Here is a 17,996-nt window from a genome sequence, read left to right as displayed (position 1 = left end):
AATCCTGGCCACGGGCCTGGTCTGAAGATACAAGGATTTGAGCTAATGGAAATGCTAATATGGATCTGTCTTTCTTTCAAAAGCTTGTGTTATGTTCATAAAGGCATTAGTACAGAAACTCTTGATTCTAATGGTGTAACCTACTATTTTATTCAATGTATTTATAATACAGTGTCTTTCTACTTGTATATTTTTATGACTTTGATTTACTGATATATGCCAATAAAGGCTTACTTGACTTGGCTTGACTAGTGGAAATTAAGCTTTCTTCAGCTGAATGTCCCTTCTGCCCCCTGCCTGTTGCTTCTTGCTTCAAGGAACTAATGGATAAGAACTCAAGACAGTCAGAAATTGTTGGTAGACAAGAACACTGTCAGTATTGTTTTTAATGACTGACTTAAGTCTTGTAACTTCAGAAAACTACACTACAGTGCCATCTACTGGAGACAGACAAAATGAGTCCATTTCAAAATGTTTTGTTCCATTCTCAGGGCCAAAACAAATGTGATGGGAACCACAGATCACTATTAATCTTTAACAAGTAAACTATGGACATACAAAGCCATATTTTGATCAGGTCCATGCAGGAGAGGAAGAGGGAATTTAATCTGAAGCCATCCTCATGTTAGCTAATTGGTTTAAAATTGGACTCCCTGCACTATTCTCTGCTGTGGCCTGTCCGTCCTGGGTGGCCCTCCACAGCATAGCCCACAGCCTCATTGAACCATGCAAGCCCCCTTGCCACGTCAAGGCAGTGATCCATGAGGGAGGCCAAGTGTGATCCACTGGAGAAGGAAATGGCAACCCAAACCCATATCTTTGCTAAGAAAACCCCATGGACAGTAGCAAAAGACTACAAGATATGACACTGGAAGATGAGCGCTTCAGGTTGGAAGGTGTCCAATATGCTACTGGGGAAGAGCAGAGGGCAAGTACAAGTAACCCCATAAAGAGTGAAGCGGCTGGGCCAAAGCCAAAAGGACACTCAGCTGTGGATGTGTCTGATGGTGAAAGGAAAGTCCAATGTTGCAAAGAACAATACTGCATAGGAAACTGGAATGTAAGATCTATGAAACAAGGTAAGCTTGACGTGGTCAAAAATGAGATGGCAAGACTGAGCATCGACATCTTGGGAATCAGTGAACTAAAGTGGACAGGAATGGGCGAATCTAACTCATAAGACCATTATATCTACTACTGTGGCCAAGAATCCCGTAGAAAGAATGGTGTGGCCTTTATAGTCAACAAGAGAGTGCGAAAGGCAGTAATAGGATATGATCTCAAAAATGACAGAATGATCTTGTTCCGAATCCAAGGCAAACCATTCAACATCACAGTAATCCATGCCCTAACCACTGATGCAGAAGAGGCTGAAGTGGACTGGTTCTATGAAGACCTACAACACTCATTAGAATTAACACCAAAAGAAGATGTCCTCCTCTTCATAGGGGACTGGAATGCTAAAGTAGGAAGTCAAAAGGTAACCAGAATCACAAACAAGTTTGGCCTTGGAGAACAAAATGAAGCAGGGCAAAGGCTAACAGAGTTTTGTCAAGAGAACATGCTGGTCATAGCGAACACCCTCTTCCAACAACCTAAGAGGTGACTCTACACATGGACATCACCAGATGGGCAACACCAAAATCAGATTGATTCTATAATCTGCAGTTAAAAATGGAGAAGCTCCATCTAGTCAGTAAAAACAAGACCTGGAGCTGACTGTGGCTCAGATCATGAGCTACTCATTGCAAAATTCAGACTTAAACTGAAGTAAGTTGGGGAAACCACTAGGCCTTTCAGATTTGACCTAGATCACATCCCTGATTAATATACAGTGGAGGTGAAGAATAGGTTTAAGGGACTAGATTTGATAGATAGAGTTCCTGAAGAACTATGGACAGAGGTTCGTGACATTGTACAGGAGGCAGCAATCACCACCATCCCAAAGAAAAAGAAATACAAGAAAGTAAAGTGACTGTCTGATGAGGCTTTACAAATAGCTGAGGAAAGAAGGAAAGCAAAAGGCAAAGATGAAAAGGAAATATTTACTCAACTGAATGCAGATTTCCAGAGAACAGCAAGGAGAGATAAGGAGGCTTTCCTGAATGAACAATGCAAAGTAATAGAGGAAACGATAGAATGGGAAGGACTAGAGATCTCTTCAAGAAAATTGGAGAAATCAAGGGAGCGTTGCATGCCAAGCTGGCCATGATAAAGGACAAAAATGGTAGGGACCTAACAGAAGCAGAAGAGACTAGGAAAAGATGGCAAGAATACACAGAAGTACTATACAAGAAGAACCTTAATGTCCTTGACAACCATGACAGTGTAATCACTGACCTCGAGCCAGACATCCTGCAATGTGAAGTCAAATGGGCCTTAGAAAGCATTACTAACAACAAAGCTAGTGGAGGTGATGGTATCCCAGCTGAGCTATTCAAAGTCTTAAAAGATGATGCTGTTAAAGTTCTGCACTCAATTTAACAGCAAATTTGGAAAATACAACAGTGGCCACAGGATTGGAAAAGTTCAGTTTACATTCCAGTCCCAAAGAAGGGCAATGCCAACGAATGTTCAAATTGTCGCACAATTGCACTCATTTCACACGCTAGCAAGGTCATGCTCAAGATCCTACAAGCTAGGCTTCAGCAGTACAGGGATCTACTTCTGCTTCATTGACTACACTAAAGCCTTTGATTGTGTGGATCACAACAAACTATAGCAAGTCCTTAAAGAGATGGGAGTACCAGACCACCTCACATGTCTCCTGAGAAACCTGTATAAGGGTCAAGAAGCAACAGTTAGAACAGGATATGGAACAACTGATTGGTTTAGCACAGGAAAAGGAGTACGACAAGGATGTATATTGTCCCCTTGCTTATTTAATTTATATGCAGAGTACATCATGCAAAATGCCAGCCTGGATTATTCAGAAACTGGAATTAAGATTACTGGGAAAAACATCAACAACCTCAGATATGCAGACGATACTACTCTAATGGCAGAAAGTGAAGAAGACCTAAAGAGCTTCTTGCTGAGGGTAAAAGAGGAGAGCGCAAAGGTTAGCTTGAAACTCAACATCTAAGATCGTGGCATCTGGCCCCATCACTCCTTGGCAAATAGAAGGAGAAGTCATGGAAGCAGTGACAGATTTCATGTTCCTGGGATCCAAGATCACTGCAGACGGTGACTGCAGCCATAAAATTAAAAGATGCCTGCTCCTTGAGAGGAAAGCAATGGCAAACCTAGACAGCATAATAAAAAGTAGAGACATCACCCTGCCAACACAAAAAAAATAAATTCAAAAAGGGACAAGACAAGGTTGTCCCCTTTCACTGTTGTTATTTATTTTTGGGCTTGAAACTATAAATGATGTAATTAGAGCAGAAAAACAAATTAGAGGACTTAAAATAGGAGGAGAAGAGTTTAAACTCTTAGCCTTTGCGGATGATTTGGCGTTCATTTTGAAGGAGCTTTTAGACTCAATAGAGACTTTGTTATTGAGATTACAGGAATATGGAGCAGTAGCTGGATTAAAAGTTAATAAAAACAAGACAAAGATACTGGTAAAAAACATGACAGAGCCACAAACATGACTTTTGCAGGAAATATCAGGACTGAAAATTGGAAAGAAGATCAAATACTTTGGGATAAATCTGACCAAAAAATGTAGTTCTTTGATGGAAAACTACTGAAAAAACAAGATTTAAATAAATGGAAGAATCTTCAAATTTCCTTTATGGGCAGAATAGCAGAATCTTCAAATTTCCTTTATGGGCAGGATAGCCACCATTAAAATGAACATTTTGCCAAGATTGATGTTTCTATGTTAAACTATTACAGTCCTTCAAAACCATTTTTTTTTATAGACGTGGAGAAATTGCTTAGACAGTTCATTTGGCAAGGAAAGAGACCAAGAATAAAACTCAAAGTGCTACAGGACTCAAAAGAAAGGGCTGGTTTTGGTCTTTCAGACTGCATCTTGTATTATAAAGTGGCAGCAGTGGCTTGGATTAAAGACTAGATTACATTGGATAACCAAAAACTCTTTAAATTGGAAGGGCATGACATGCAATTAGGTTGGCATGCCTTTTTATGGTTTGGGAAAGTTGTTGTTGTTCAGTCGCACAGTCGAGTCCGACTAACTGCAGGAGGGGCTCAAAACGTCTAGCCAATCCTATGTTGCAGCCATGACAACCACCAATTGGACACACCCATGCCCACTCGCAATTGGCTGATGGCCACAGCTAATTTGTGACTGGAATTGGGCTATGATTGTTTGATCCCCATGAGAGTGAGCTCTCTCTTAGCTCTCTCCCTTCCTCCTCTTGTCAGTATCTGTTTTATGGCACCTGAAATGCTGCCTCTTGAGAGACAAAGAGTTGCTTTGTGACTTGAAGCACATGGCAAACACAAAGATGCAATTAGGAGAACCTGTTAGAAGATATCATGATTTATTGGACGCTAACTCTAACTTAAAATTTCCCATGGAACTGAATTGGTGGCAAAAAGTTCAGATTGAGTCAAGATATACTAAAGATAAAGTGATTGGTTTTCATGAGAACTGGTTAGAAATAGATAAGTTAATGCTCTCATCTGAACAGAATTTTATAAAGATGTATGTTTTGCTGTTAGATTATAAAATGCATGATGAAACTGTAAAAAATGTCATGATACAATGGACACAAAATGTGGGTCATAATATTCAGCTAGATCAATGGTCTAAATTATGGGAAAAATATTAAGATATTTAAATTGCATTTAAGAAAACATTTACAAGATGTTTTACAGATGGTATATAACGCCCGAGAAATTAGCTAAATTTGATACAAAATGTTCAGATAAATGTTGGAAATGTGAAAGTAAAACACGTTCATTTTATCATATGTGGTGGCTATGTGAGAGAGCTAAGAAATACTAGATATGGATACACTAATTTTTACAGCATATATTGAAACGTAGTGTACCTTTTACTTTGGAAATATTATTGTTGAATATGTTGCCTGATGACTTTAAAAAAGAAGACTCTTATCTTATGGTGTATATAAATACTTCTGCTAGAATACTGTATGCTAAGTACTGGAGGAGCCAGGATACGCCAAGTAAAGAAGAGCTCATTAACAAAATATTAGAAGCAGCAGAGATGGACAAGCTTACTTTGTTATTAAAGGACCACACATAAAAGACTTTTGAAAATACACGAACAAGATTTTACAGATGGTATGAGAACTATATTTCCAAGATGACAAGACAAGATATATAAACTAGTTGAAAAAATTGTGAAGATTATACTCGCAAATAGTTGCAAAAGCGTTTATAAAATTAATTTCTTTTGTAAGGTATAAGCGTAAAATGATATATAGTTCGCCACAAACTATGAATACTTATAATGTACCCCCAATTTTATGTTAATGTAGATTTTTGTTATGTCTGTGTTATAGGTATGTTATAGAAAATAAAAAATTTCTTGAAAAGAAAAGAAAAGAAATCAACCATGACAGTTTCCTGGCAGGCCAGAGACTGAAGCTGAAACTCAAATACTTTGGCCACCAAATGAGAAGGGAGCACTCACTAGAGAAGACCCTGATGCTGGGAAAGATTGAAGGTCATAGAAGAAGGGGACGGCAAAGGATGAGATGGTTAGACAGTGTTATCGAGGTAATAAACATGAAATTAAGCAAACTCCGGAACACGACAGAAGACAGGAGGGCCTGGCGTGATGTGGTTCATGGGGTCGCGAAGAGTTGGACTCAACTGTGTGACTGAAGCACAACAACAGTAAGCTGGGTGAAATATTTTCATTGTGAAGAGTTGGACTCGACTGTGCGTCTGAACAACAACAACAACAATCCTGCACTATTAGCAGTTTTAAAGAGGATAATACACAGTTTTCTAAAAACCTGTCTTTGCCCTCTTTTAAATGCTTTTCTTTCCAAATCAGAATATTAAAAATATGCATCCAGTAATCCCTTTTAATGATCATCAATAGTTGTGGACTCTGATTACTAAAACAGAAATATTGAGTAGATTCAGACATTCTTAGAGCTACAATAATGTTATTGGCCTCCTCCCGGTTTTTGTCAAGTGTGTGTGATGGGCGTTTATATGTTTTTATTGAATTATTGTTTGTATATACCTTGTTTTAAATGTTTTTAATGTTGAAACAATTTAGTGTGTGATGTTCACCTTCTTGAGGAATTTACCTGGGTGGAAAAACAACATAGGTATGCTTTGAATAAATAAATAATATTTGAAATGATGAAATAGATCAAAAATGTCAAAGGACAGGTCCAAAAGTGAAAATGACAGCACGTCATCTGTTGTCACCAAAGAAAACAATCCTAAACCAGTCAACTCAGAATCCTGTTCAAGTCTATTAGGATAGCACTGTAAACCTTCCAGCTAAAACCAGTCATCCTTGGACAACCAGTGCAGGTTTCTCTGTCCTTACTGATCAGCTTTTAATTTAAAACAGCTGTTTATTAATAAAATGGACCAACTAACAGATACAAGCCCAGAAACCATGGAGATACAGTTGCCAACTATATCTCCATAACCAATCAGGCAAAACTATTACAGAACCTATAACAACCTCACTCTCAGGGGCCTTTTTATTTGTTCATCTACCGATGGGCTATATATAACTGACTGTAAAGAGAAATGCCCCTCTGGTGTCTACATAGCACAAAACAAATCTCTATGCAAAAGAAGAAAATTGACAAATAATTTTAATGGCAATATTTAGAAACCAGTAAGACAACATTTCAGTCTTTCAGGATATCCCATCATCTGAATATTGTTATTCTTTACCAAAGGATCTCAAAAGGAGACTCAAACACGGAATTGTTGTTTTAAAAAAACTGTAGAGATTATCACAATTACACTAACTGTGTATCTTGAATTAATTGTGGTATTCCAATCACACTTTAACTTTTCCCCCTTATATATCTATCACTTCTAAATACAACTTAAATGGTGCTTTAAAATGTAGGCTGAAGATCCTGGAAATAGTCATATTATTTGGGAATAAATAATATTTGATCCAAAAACATATCAATATATTTAATTCTCTATTTGCCCAAATCTGTGGATACTTAAATTCATGGATTGGGTCCATGTTGACAGAAGGGAGATTTCTCTCCAAATTTGGGGGATCCTACAAGTTTGCATAAAGTATCTGAAACCCCAATAGAGGGGAGGGGTTAAAAATCCTAAAAAGAGAAAGCAGTTGTCTGTGCTTCAGCAGACAGCTGTCTTCTGGGAGCCTCCTTCTCCTTGCCTGCAACTGAGGCAGCCTCACGGGAAGCATGTGGGCTGACCAGGTGAAGTTCTAATACTACCAATGCCACTGAGACAGTACCACTAGAGGCAGCCAGATGGGCAAGCAGGAGGGGGAGCCTATGCTGCTCCCATCCTTTCCCCCATCCTCAGTGCAGGTCTCCACTTGTCAGTATACCTAATTCTCAGTATGCCCAAATCTGTAGATACTTAAGTCTGAAGCTTAGAGCCATGGACAAATTGGGAGCGGTGGCGCAGGCAGTAAGTGAAGCCTGCATTAACATCTGGCCGAACAGCTCCGGCTGTTCGAGCCCCACCATGGCCGGGGTGAGCTCTCGGCGCTATGACCCAGCTCCCGCCCACCCAGCAGCTCGAAAGCCCATTAAAGGGTGATTAGACAAATGGGTACCTGCTATTAGAGGGGGGGCACCCATCCCTTGTCTAGCAGCGGCAGCGGTGAGCGATGAGCGGCGGCGGTGGTGAAGTATGGCGGCATCTGGCAAGGCAAAAAGCAAGCGAAGGAGGCCAGACCAACAAGCGTGGAGGCGGAGCGTCGCAGCAGGCCAGAGCCTAGTCTGGACAGAGGCCGCAGCGAGCATGTGCGGAAGTGCGAGTGGCCCAGGCTCGGAAAAGGAATCACAACAGCCGGAAGGCGTAACTTCAAAGACCAGCGCCAGAGAGGACGCCGCCGGACTATCTCCCGCAAGAAAGGCAACAACGAAGATCCGCTACAAAAAAGGGGGTGCCTGGTAGGCTTGTCACTTTCCCCGTATGTATGTGGCCCTAGGCTAGGATTTGTGTTAATTGAAACATGTAAGCCGCTCAGAGCCCTAAGGGGGTGAGCGGGATACAAACTGAAGGAAAATAAATAAATAAATAAATAAAATAAGACTGATCTTTCTAAGAACCTGAAAAATGCCCTATGTTTGCAGATAAAGTCAAATTTAAAAAAATACACTGCGTCATAGTTTTTCCAGGCAGAGGCTACCAGGGGGAGGGAAGGAAAGCTCAGGACAGGTGAGCATATAAATGTAGGAGAGAAGGAAGCATAAAAAGGGTAGACGCTAAGGGGACTTTCAGGGAAAGGAAAGTTGAAATAGTAGCAGAGGGAGAAATGAAATGTCCCACAAGTCTTTGCTGGTCCCCCACTTGTCATATGGTTTTCACTAACCTACAGTTGCCAGAGGAGTGCTGGTAGTGTATGTTCCCAAACCTGCAAAGCAAAAAATACATATCAGCAATTATTTTTGAAGCAATTGTTCCTGCTACTAATTATGGACATTTAATGCAATAATGTGCAACATTATTAGTGGCATTCGTGCACAGGTTAAGAGCTTGGAGGTACTCATGTACTCAGCCTTTCATTTTGAAAATAGAATTTGTATGGTGGCCAAGAGTGCCCTCTATTAGCTGCTTGCCAGTGCTCTCCTTTATTAGATTCACCTGATCTGGCCATGTCTCTGTAACTTCATAGCTGGATTACTGTAAGTGGTTCAGAATATGGCATTCTGATTACTGTTAGGGCTTGCTGATGGGAATACACCTTGACTATTTTGAAACTGCCATTTTGGCTACTGGTTTATTTCCAGTTCAAGACCCTTCATGGTGTAGAACCCACATATCTAAATGAAGGTCTCTTTACATGTGTCCCATGAGCCAACTGTTGTCCTCAGGTTACCATCTATTACCTGCTAACCCAGTTAGGGTAGGGATGTCATTTTCATTCAGTCTGGTTGGTACAGCTAATTAGGGATGAGCACAAACCAAACCACAAAGCAAAATGCATCACAAATTTTGCCCTGTTCGTAGTTTGTGAACCAAAGTTTGTGATTGATTTACTGTCACAAACTTTCACAGACATTTAAATCAGTTTGTAGATAAAGCAGAAAGCAGGGGTTTAAAGGGACTCCAGGTCACTTTAAACCAATGTTTTCTGTTCCCAGGAAAAGCCGCAAAAACAGCTGAGTGGCATGTAGCAGCTTGCTCCCCACTGTTCTTCTGTTTTCGGCTTTCTTATGCAGTCCCTTCAAAGTTTAACTTTAAAGGGACTGCACAAGAAAGCTCAAGAACAGCTTTTTTCAGGATTTTCAGGTCTGTGGGCCCATGAACCACAGACTGATTTGCTTTGCGAATGAACCTCCCAGTCCAATTTTGTTCATGGTTCGGACATGAACTATGAACCGGCACGAACCACATTTTTCCAATTCATGCCCATCCCTACAGCCAATTTCAGCTTGCTACCAACTACAAAGAGCTTGCATTTATGAGGTATTCAAAAAGGTACATGATGATATGTGAGCTCAATGATTTCTGAGAATTATTCTTGGCTTATATGAATACAGCAAAAATTTGGCAGGTCAACCCATGCAAAAACAGTTCCATGCCTTCACCTTGTGTTATTTCATACATATTGATTGTCCAATATTGCCCTGAGATGTAAGAAGTCATAATTTGTTATTCAATTGCTGTATTAAATACCACTGTTATATTCTGTGAAAGATACAAAACATAATTCTATGATTCTTAATGAGGGTGCCAATGAAGTCATTCCCCACCCCAATTTATCACTTTTGATGTAGGAAATGTAATGAAAGTGGGGAAAGTGAATTAATCTGGGGGTTAGGTGGGTTGCAGTGACTGATACTCAACTAAAACAAATCTCTAAATCGTACTGTTAGTGAATCCATGATGTGAAGAAGATTGGATCAAAAGATATATTCACAATACAATGGAGATAGGATGTCAGGTTTCACTGGAGAGGGATAGACAGCCAATGTAGTTGTTGTTTTGGACTACTATCTGGCAGATCTGGGTTTGAATTCCCACTCATGCCATGGAAGCTTGCTAGATGACACTGGGCCAGTCACATTCTCTCAGCCTAGCCTACTTCACAGTGCTGTTGTGAGGATAAAATGGAAGAGAAGAGAACAATGTAAGCTGCTTTGGGTCCCCATTGGGGAGAAAGGTGGGGTACAAATGAACTAAATAAATACTAGGGCAATTTTTTTAGTTTCAGATCTGTTTATCGCTCTGTGTTTAAAAAGTCACCTGGAAACCCATATCCACAGAAAAAAGAATAAAACTTGCATCCAGTGGCACCTTTAAGGCCAACAAGGTTTTATTGCACACACAAAAGCTTATATCCAGAACAAAACTTTTTTGGTCTTAAAGGTGCCACTGGACTCAACCTTTGATCTGCTGCCTCAGACCTCCACCTGAATCTATCACCACAGAAAAAAGGTTAAGTAATCACTTAATATACAGTATATGACTTTTGTTACTTGACATTCAATATCTACTATTTTGTCATTCTATGCTTCTGATCATAAATAATCTGAATTTGCTATTCAGTTTAAAATAATAATTTAAAAAAATCCCTAGAAAATTTTAATATTATATTATATAAAGGTAGCTCATACATACTATCTTTCACACTGTATTAAAACCAGACCTGGACTTCCGGTTTTGGTGATTCCCAGCTCGGACGCGCCTCTTCGTGCTCTGATGGAGATGCGCCCTGGTGGACAGGAGGGGTCCCGGATGGGTCTGGGGGCCCCCAGTGTCATTGTAGGGGACCGCTGGCCTGGGGTGCAGGAGGGAGTTGCTTCTGAGGCAGTCAAGGAATTGGGGCTCCCTTTTTACCCTGAGAGTTCCTGCCATCAGGAAGCTGATATGGTGACAAGAGTATGCTTCCGGATGAGGCAGGCAAGAGATTAAGTGTGGAAATGTCTCTGCACAACTTTTAAAGCATTAAAAGTGAGTTAACCGATCCCCTGCTTAAGCGATAGTGAATGGCCTCAATTCACTAAACAAAGGTGGGTTCGGGGAAGAGTTGGGGAATTCCCCCTCCATGAGAGGGAGCAGTCCATAGACTTCAAAGCAAAAAAAAAAAAAGCAAAACTAACCATGAGAGATGTTCCAGGAGATTGAAAGGTGGAAAACAACCTTAAGCGCATACCAAATGGCAAAAATTCATTTTAACTTGAAAAACTTTCTTCTTATGTAAACAATGTCTGGAAGGGGAAGAAGAATGGCAATCAAAAAGAAGCCTCCTACAGGAAATACCCAACCATTGACTCCAGCTCCTCCACAGGCACAGGAAACAGCTGCAGACTTCCCTAATATGCTAGCAATGGCACTGCGCCTTCTGCTGGAACAGATATCTAATGTCAACACTAAACTGGATGGAATACAAAAACAACTAACATGTATGGAGAAAATAACAAACCCTGAAAAAGCTATTAAGAAAATTGAGACAAAATTGAACGGTACTCAACAAAAATTGGATGAAGTAGTGAAAGAAAGATCTCTAGATAAAGGTCAACTATTACAGCCTCAACTGGACAGATCAATGTATGTGTTGCATTTTCAAGGGCAGTCCTGAACAGAAAAGTGAAAACCTCAAACAACTCTTAAGTGAAACCTTGGCACCAATGACTGATCTTAAACAAGAAGAACTACAGAATGGTATGGATTTGATATATTGGACTTATCTGGATTTTATCAAGAAGAACAATTTACCAGGCAAATTATTTGTTAAATTCTCTAAGAGATCTACCAGAGATGCTGTTTTAAAAGGTACTTCTGGTAAAACCTGGAAAATTAAAGAAGAAGAAGTGAAAGTCTTAAAGGATATCCCATTTGAGGTGAGAAAGCGAAGAAGGTAATATAGAGACTTAACTTCCTTTCTCCAATCCAATTACTTATAGATGGACATTCCCGGAAGGACTTGTATTCAAATACAAAGATAAAAAAAATTAAACTTGACTCCGTACAGAAAGCTAAAAATTTTGTGGAACAGCAACAAAAGCCGAAAAAAGGGGAAAAGAAGAGGAAAAACACTCAAGAAGAAGAACAAAGTGAATCTGACTCACGGGATTCATCAAGCAGCTCGACTAAGACTTTTGAATCAGAAAATGGAACATCAGAGACTTCTAACTCAGAGAAAGGAGAAGTAGCCCCGAAGCAAATCAAAGTGAAACTGAAATACAAGAAGAAAAAGAAGAAACCGGAAAATAAACTGAAATAAACCATGTAGTACACCGAGTAAACAGTATTAAAAATAACTTAAGCTATCTTTTATAGAATGTAATAACTCAGATTAAAACTTTTCCTTCCTATTGTAGGAACGTTATATATGGAATGTACCTTTTCATTGTAATTGATCCTTGCCTTATTTAGCTTCTGTTTTAGTTTTAGTGTTGTTCCCATCCCCATGCCCTATAGGATGTAGTGTAAAAATCAATAAAAATTTATAAAAAAACAAAACAAAAACCAGACCTGGAATTTGTTCTCAGGGTAACTACTAATGGAAAATGCAAGTGTTTTTAATGTAGTGCAGTAAACAAATTAGTGCCAGCATCTCTTAATTGGTCTTAATTAGTATGTGATCTAGGTTCACCTCTTCACATCCTTTGCAATATAATGTTATAAGGAATCTTACTTGAAGATCCAGTCATTAACTATTGCTAATGCTCTGTAGAAGAGTACAATGCACCCAGATTTTGGATGTTTTATGAAGCAAGGTGCCAGTGGCTTTGCCTGTTATGAAAGCGTTAATGGATGGAGTAGGTAAGTACATCTCTGTAGACACCATTGTAGACCAGGAAGGAACCATTAAGAGTAATTAAGCAAATGGGATGTTTTATGGCTTTAAAAGGAAATAATGGTTACCTGTTACTTGTATGCTGCTCACATCAATGAAGAAAGTCTGCAAATGGACACTTTTATTTCCTTCAATGCCCAAAGCCAGTTCATTTTTTATCTTTACATCAGATAACCATTGTACAAAGAAGAGGCTGAATACCACAATAATACTGCCATTTCTGCCAAATAAGCAATACGAAAGAAATTAGCCATCAAAATAGGGCTGTTACAAATGTTGCTGCCCTGATAGCTGCAAGTAGGCCTAACCTTAGGTAAATAATATATAGTTGGCTTAACAAAAGTGCATTGATGTTCCTACAAGGCTATATATCTCTACCCTGTTTTTAGCTTGCAAGATATATGTGAATCTGGACACAGAGAAAGTAAAACAGAGTTAACAGTTTCTTGATATCCTGTTAGTTTTCAGAAAGTAATGCAAGAGAAGCAGTTTTACTTCCTGTTTTCAGTGTATGCTGTCTTCCAATATGCTCTATTGCAGAGGTGTTGAACTCATTTGTTACGAGGGTCGTATCTCCCTTATAAATAAAAGCCGAATGGTGGTGGCACTTCTCTAGAACATTCCACACGCTCCAAAATCAGTTCGCTCTTTGATCTGTCATTCAGAGGGTCTCCCTATCCATTGGCTGCTTTGCCTGAGTCCTGCCTCCAACATTCTAAACATTTTGCTGTCCCTCCCCCCCCCATAGCCAGTCAGAACACAGAGGTTATTTGCATATGCAGCCTCATTGGCCTTTGCCTCGGAATACAGAGGTTGTTTGCATATGCAACTTGATTGGCTTTTGCCTCTAACATTCTAAACAGTTTTGCTGTTCTGAGGTAAAATGTGTCCAATCTCCAGGTGAGGGCTGGAGATCACTCAGAATTACAACTGCTTTCCAGATGGCAGAGATCAGTTCCCCTGGAGAAAATGGTGGGCTCTGTATCCTTATATGCTGCTGAGGTGGCCCCCATATGACAGCCAATGTGACGTAGCAGTCAGGGCTTCAGAGCATGGGAGAGGCTGCAGGTGTGTGGGGGGTGGAAAGCTGAAGAGTGAGGGGGAAATAAAGGTAGGTTGATGATTGGCTGGGAAGGAGATAGGGTTGCCAACTCCAGGTGGGAAATTCCTGGAGATGTGAGGGATGGAGCCTGGAGAGGGTGAGGTTTCAGGAGGCGTGGGACCTCGGACAGGTACAGAGCCATAGACTCCACCCTACAAACCAACTATTCCCTTCTGGGAACCCATCGTTGTCAATCTCCAGGTGAGGGCTGGAGATCACTCAAAATTACAACTGTTCTTTAGGTAGCAGAGATTAATTTCCTCTGGAGAAAATGGTGGACTCAGTGTCATTATACTCTGCTGAGGTCGCCACAGCAAATTGACACTGAGTGTCCAAGGCCGGAGCACCTGCCCAGAGCCTCTTTCTATAGGCTGTTGTATTTATTTCCACAACGGGTCTTTTTCCTAGTCTGACATAAATGTCACTTTGTTGGGCTGATGCAGTAGATATAAATATTATAAAGGACACAGGCAAACCCAATTAACACTATTATTTTTTACTCAAAATATAAACATGCTTAAAACATTTACATTCTTACAGTATTTTCTTATAGTATCTCCCTGATGCTCACCATCCCACTTCCACAGCCCATTACTTGTTAGCACTGGGACAGTGTACAGGGACATAACGCACAGCCTCTGTCATCTGCCAATAATAAAGGTAATGACCAGTTGCTCACAGTCCTGGATGGACCGGTTCTGGCCCATGGGCCTTATGTTAGACACCCCCTGCTCTATTGCATACTAATAGATTAACTAATATCAAGAGAGTGGACAAACTGCTAGGGCAATTACCATTAGCTTTCCTCCCATTTCTACTGTTGCGGCACACACATTCTTTCCAAGAAATGAGAAGTTCAGGGACAGTGTTACAGGGTTTAGTTCCTTTTGGATATGAGGGAATACTGAGGTGTATTTTTAATATCAGTTAAATTTCAGCGAGGTTTGACTGATGAGGGGTGAGGGATAGAGGATGTTTAAAGGTAAGAAGGCCCTGACCATTCAGCTTCTATTTTCAAGTGTATCCTGAACATCTGGTTGGAAAAGAGTGCAATCAAAACAGGTCTATTCAGAATTCTATTCAGGACAATGAGACTTACACCCAGAAAAGTGTTCTTAGAATTGTAATGTTAGTTTTCCAGTGCATTATTAGTTACAATCAATTTTATTTTATTTATTTTTTTCTATTTGTATCCCGCCCATCTCGCAAGCGGGCTCAGGGTGGGTCACATCATCTTCAATAATACAGTAAAGTTTAAAACAAAATAAAGCATTTACATTATAAACATTTTAAATCAGTAGTTATAGCTGCTGGTGAAAATTCCGACCCATTCATACTGATGGATATGGCCGGTTGCTGGTAGATGGATGGCCAGTAGGTAGGAGACAGCAACCTCGGGGAGGTCATATATGGATGCCTGCTGCCTCAACCAAAAGCCTGGTGGAACATCTCCATCTTGCAGGCCCCACAGAACTGAGTAAGATCCTGCAGGGCCCTGATCTCGATGGGGAGCATGTTCCACCAGGTGGGGGCCAGGGCAGAGAAAGCCCTGGCCCGGGTCAAGGCTAGACAGACATCTTTGGGGCCAGGGGCCACCAGGATTTAATTTATCATTTAATTAAATTTATGGATCTTGCAAAATATTCAGACAAATCATAATGTTATAGAGTACAGAATAGTTTCTTACAACAAAAATTACAAGATGTCTCAGTTCACAAAATTAAGTCATATGAAGGTGAAAATTATCATTTAAAATAAGTGAACATGATAATAATAACAAAACAGTCTCAATTACAATAAATGAGCCGTCAGTAAATTTGAGGATGGAGGCTGAATTTAACTAGAAATTAAACGTAAAGTATTCAATTAAATTGTCTCAATTGTCTGAACTTTGATATCCCATAATTTTTAATCTAATGGAAGCAATATTCTTTTAACAATCGAAATTCTATTACAATCATTACTTACTGATAATTGTCTTCTGTAAAATTATAGTTTGTGATTTTCTGCAACAGAAGACACTGCAGACTTTACTCTCAAGACTGAAAACCTCTCTTTTGAAAAAGATGACCTTCTGGTCATCATGGATGTTAAATCATCATGTACCAATATAACACATGAAGAGGCCCTTTCTGTTGCAGAATTTTTTCTTCAGAAGTAGAAATATTTCTCTCTTCCCATCTCTTTTTTGATGCAAGTCCTTGAAATTGTTCTAGAGAAAAATTCTTTTCATTTTCAAGATCAATTTTATGTTCAAATTCAGGGGGTTGCCACTATAGCCAACTTGTTCAGGGGCAAATTTGAAGAACAATTTCTTTTTCAGTCTCCTTCATCTTTTTCTTTTGAATCATTTGAAAGGTTATTACAGACTAGCAATAAGGTCCATTGTGGAAATAAGTGCCATGGGCATTCAGCATCAATTTGCTGTGGCGACCTCAGCAGGGTATAATGACACACAGTTCACCATTTTCTCCAGGGGAACTGACCTCTGCCATTTGAAGGGCAGTTGTAATTCTGAGTGATCTCCAGACCTCACTGAAGATTGGCAAGAATGGTTCCCCAGGAGGAAAGGGATGGTTTGGAGGGTGGAGTCTATGGCATTGTACCTAACGTCATACCCCTCCTCAAACTTCACCTTTTCCGGGCTTCACCCCTCAAATCTCCAGGGATTTCCCAACCTGGAGGTGGCAACCCTATCTCCTTCCCAGCCAACCATCAACCTACCATTATCTGCCCCTCTGACTTCAGCTTTCCATCCCTCCTGCCTCTACCTAGGAAAAGTACAGTCTTTCTCCACAGTGGAGACCCAAGCAGGAGGGAGGTAACATCAGCAGGGTATAATGACACAGAGTCGACCCTGCAAAGCAGCCAGGGGAACTGATCTCTGCCATCTGTAGAGCAGTTTTAATTCTGAGTGATCTCTAGCCTTCACCTGGAGATTGGCAGCAATGGTTTCTCAGAAGATAAATAACTGCTTTGGAAGGTGGACTCTATGGCATTCTATTCAGCTGAGGCCTTTTCCCTCCCTAAACTGTAGCTTCTATAGACTCCAATACAAAATCTCCAGGAATTTCCCAACCCGGAACTGGCAACCCTAGTCAGGACTGGCCCCAATGAGTTCCCCACCAAGGCCTGGAAAGGGCCTCCTGCCTTTGCCTTTTTACTGACAGAACCAAGCTTGGTTGCCTAGCAACAGCCACTGAGGGGAAAGTTAGCCCCACAGGAGCCAAGCAGGAGAAGTGTCCTCATCAGGAGAGACAGCCATTTTGGCAGTTTATTCTGTCAGGGAAGAGTATCCAGGCTGGCAGTGGACAGGGGAGAGGAGCAGACCCAACACCCAGCCAATAGCACATGAGTACTCTTGAGTGGCAGTTGATGGGCCAATAGCTGATGGAGTGTACAGCACAGCCAATGGGAGAGTCAGAAAGTGCCAGTACATTGAACTTTTATATATATATGATATATCAACAATATTTTTTTAATGATTTTCAATGGGAATGATATATTTTGTGAATTTTTGGAGTGGTTGGATAGATTGCATCCCACTTTTAAGTTTTCCTATGCCTTTGACTCCATTCAGATTTCTTTTTTGGATACATTGGTATATGTTCATGCAGGTCATTTGTATTAAACCTTTTGTGAAACCTACAGATAAAAACTCTTTTTTGCATTGTTCCAGTTTTCACCTACCATGGCAGAACAGGAACCTTCCTCTCAGCATTGTTTAATCTATTAACCATAGTACTTCATCTGCTTTGGTCTACTTTGGTGAAGACAAGTCTATGGCTTAGAAATTTTATCAGCATGGATATCCCAACAGAGTGATGACATCAGCCTTGAACCGAGCTAATTGCAAATCAAGGAAGGAACTATTTGTTCATTCTAAGCCCAACAAGGAAAGTGGAATATTTTTCCACTGGACTTTTCCCTACTTGCTTTACATATTAAGAATATAAATTTCAGGCACTGGCATCTTCTAAACAATATTCCATGTGAATCCTGTGAAGCAAA

At 40.2% G+C, this 17,996-nt stretch overlaps 1 protein-coding gene across 1 annotated transcript in view; it reads right to left on the bottom strand.

Annotated features, from left to right (window-relative positions):
* Window positions 1–17,996, bottom strand: part of TMPRSS15 (transmembrane protease, serine 15) — a gene marked incomplete at its 5' end in the record, with an annotated part of 89,542 nt that overhangs the window by 61,840 nt on the left and 9,706 nt on the right. The window contains 5 exons of the mRNA XM_015414275.1: window positions 8,450–8,491; window positions 8,967–9,020; window positions 12,153–12,259; window positions 12,722–12,819; window positions 12,959–13,103. Coding sequence (XP_015269761.1) covers window positions 8,450–8,491; window positions 8,967–9,020; window positions 12,153–12,259; window positions 12,722–12,819; window positions 12,959–13,103 — 446 coding nt within the window. The remainder of the gene's footprint in view (window positions 1–8,449; window positions 8,492–8,966; window positions 9,021–12,152; window positions 12,260–12,721; window positions 12,820–12,958; window positions 13,104–17,996) is intronic.

The sequence above is a fragment of the Gekko japonicus genome, unplaced genomic scaffold, assembly GCF_001447785.1.
Source record: "Gekko japonicus isolate JY-2015 unplaced genomic scaffold, Gekko_japonicus_V1.1 scaffold72, whole genome shotgun sequence".
Classification (NCBI taxonomy): domain Eukaryota; kingdom Metazoa; phylum Chordata; class Lepidosauria; order Squamata; family Gekkonidae; genus Gekko; species Gekko japonicus.
Note: the sequence above shows the minus strand (reverse complement) of the source record. Positions and strands in the feature narration are given on the sequence as shown.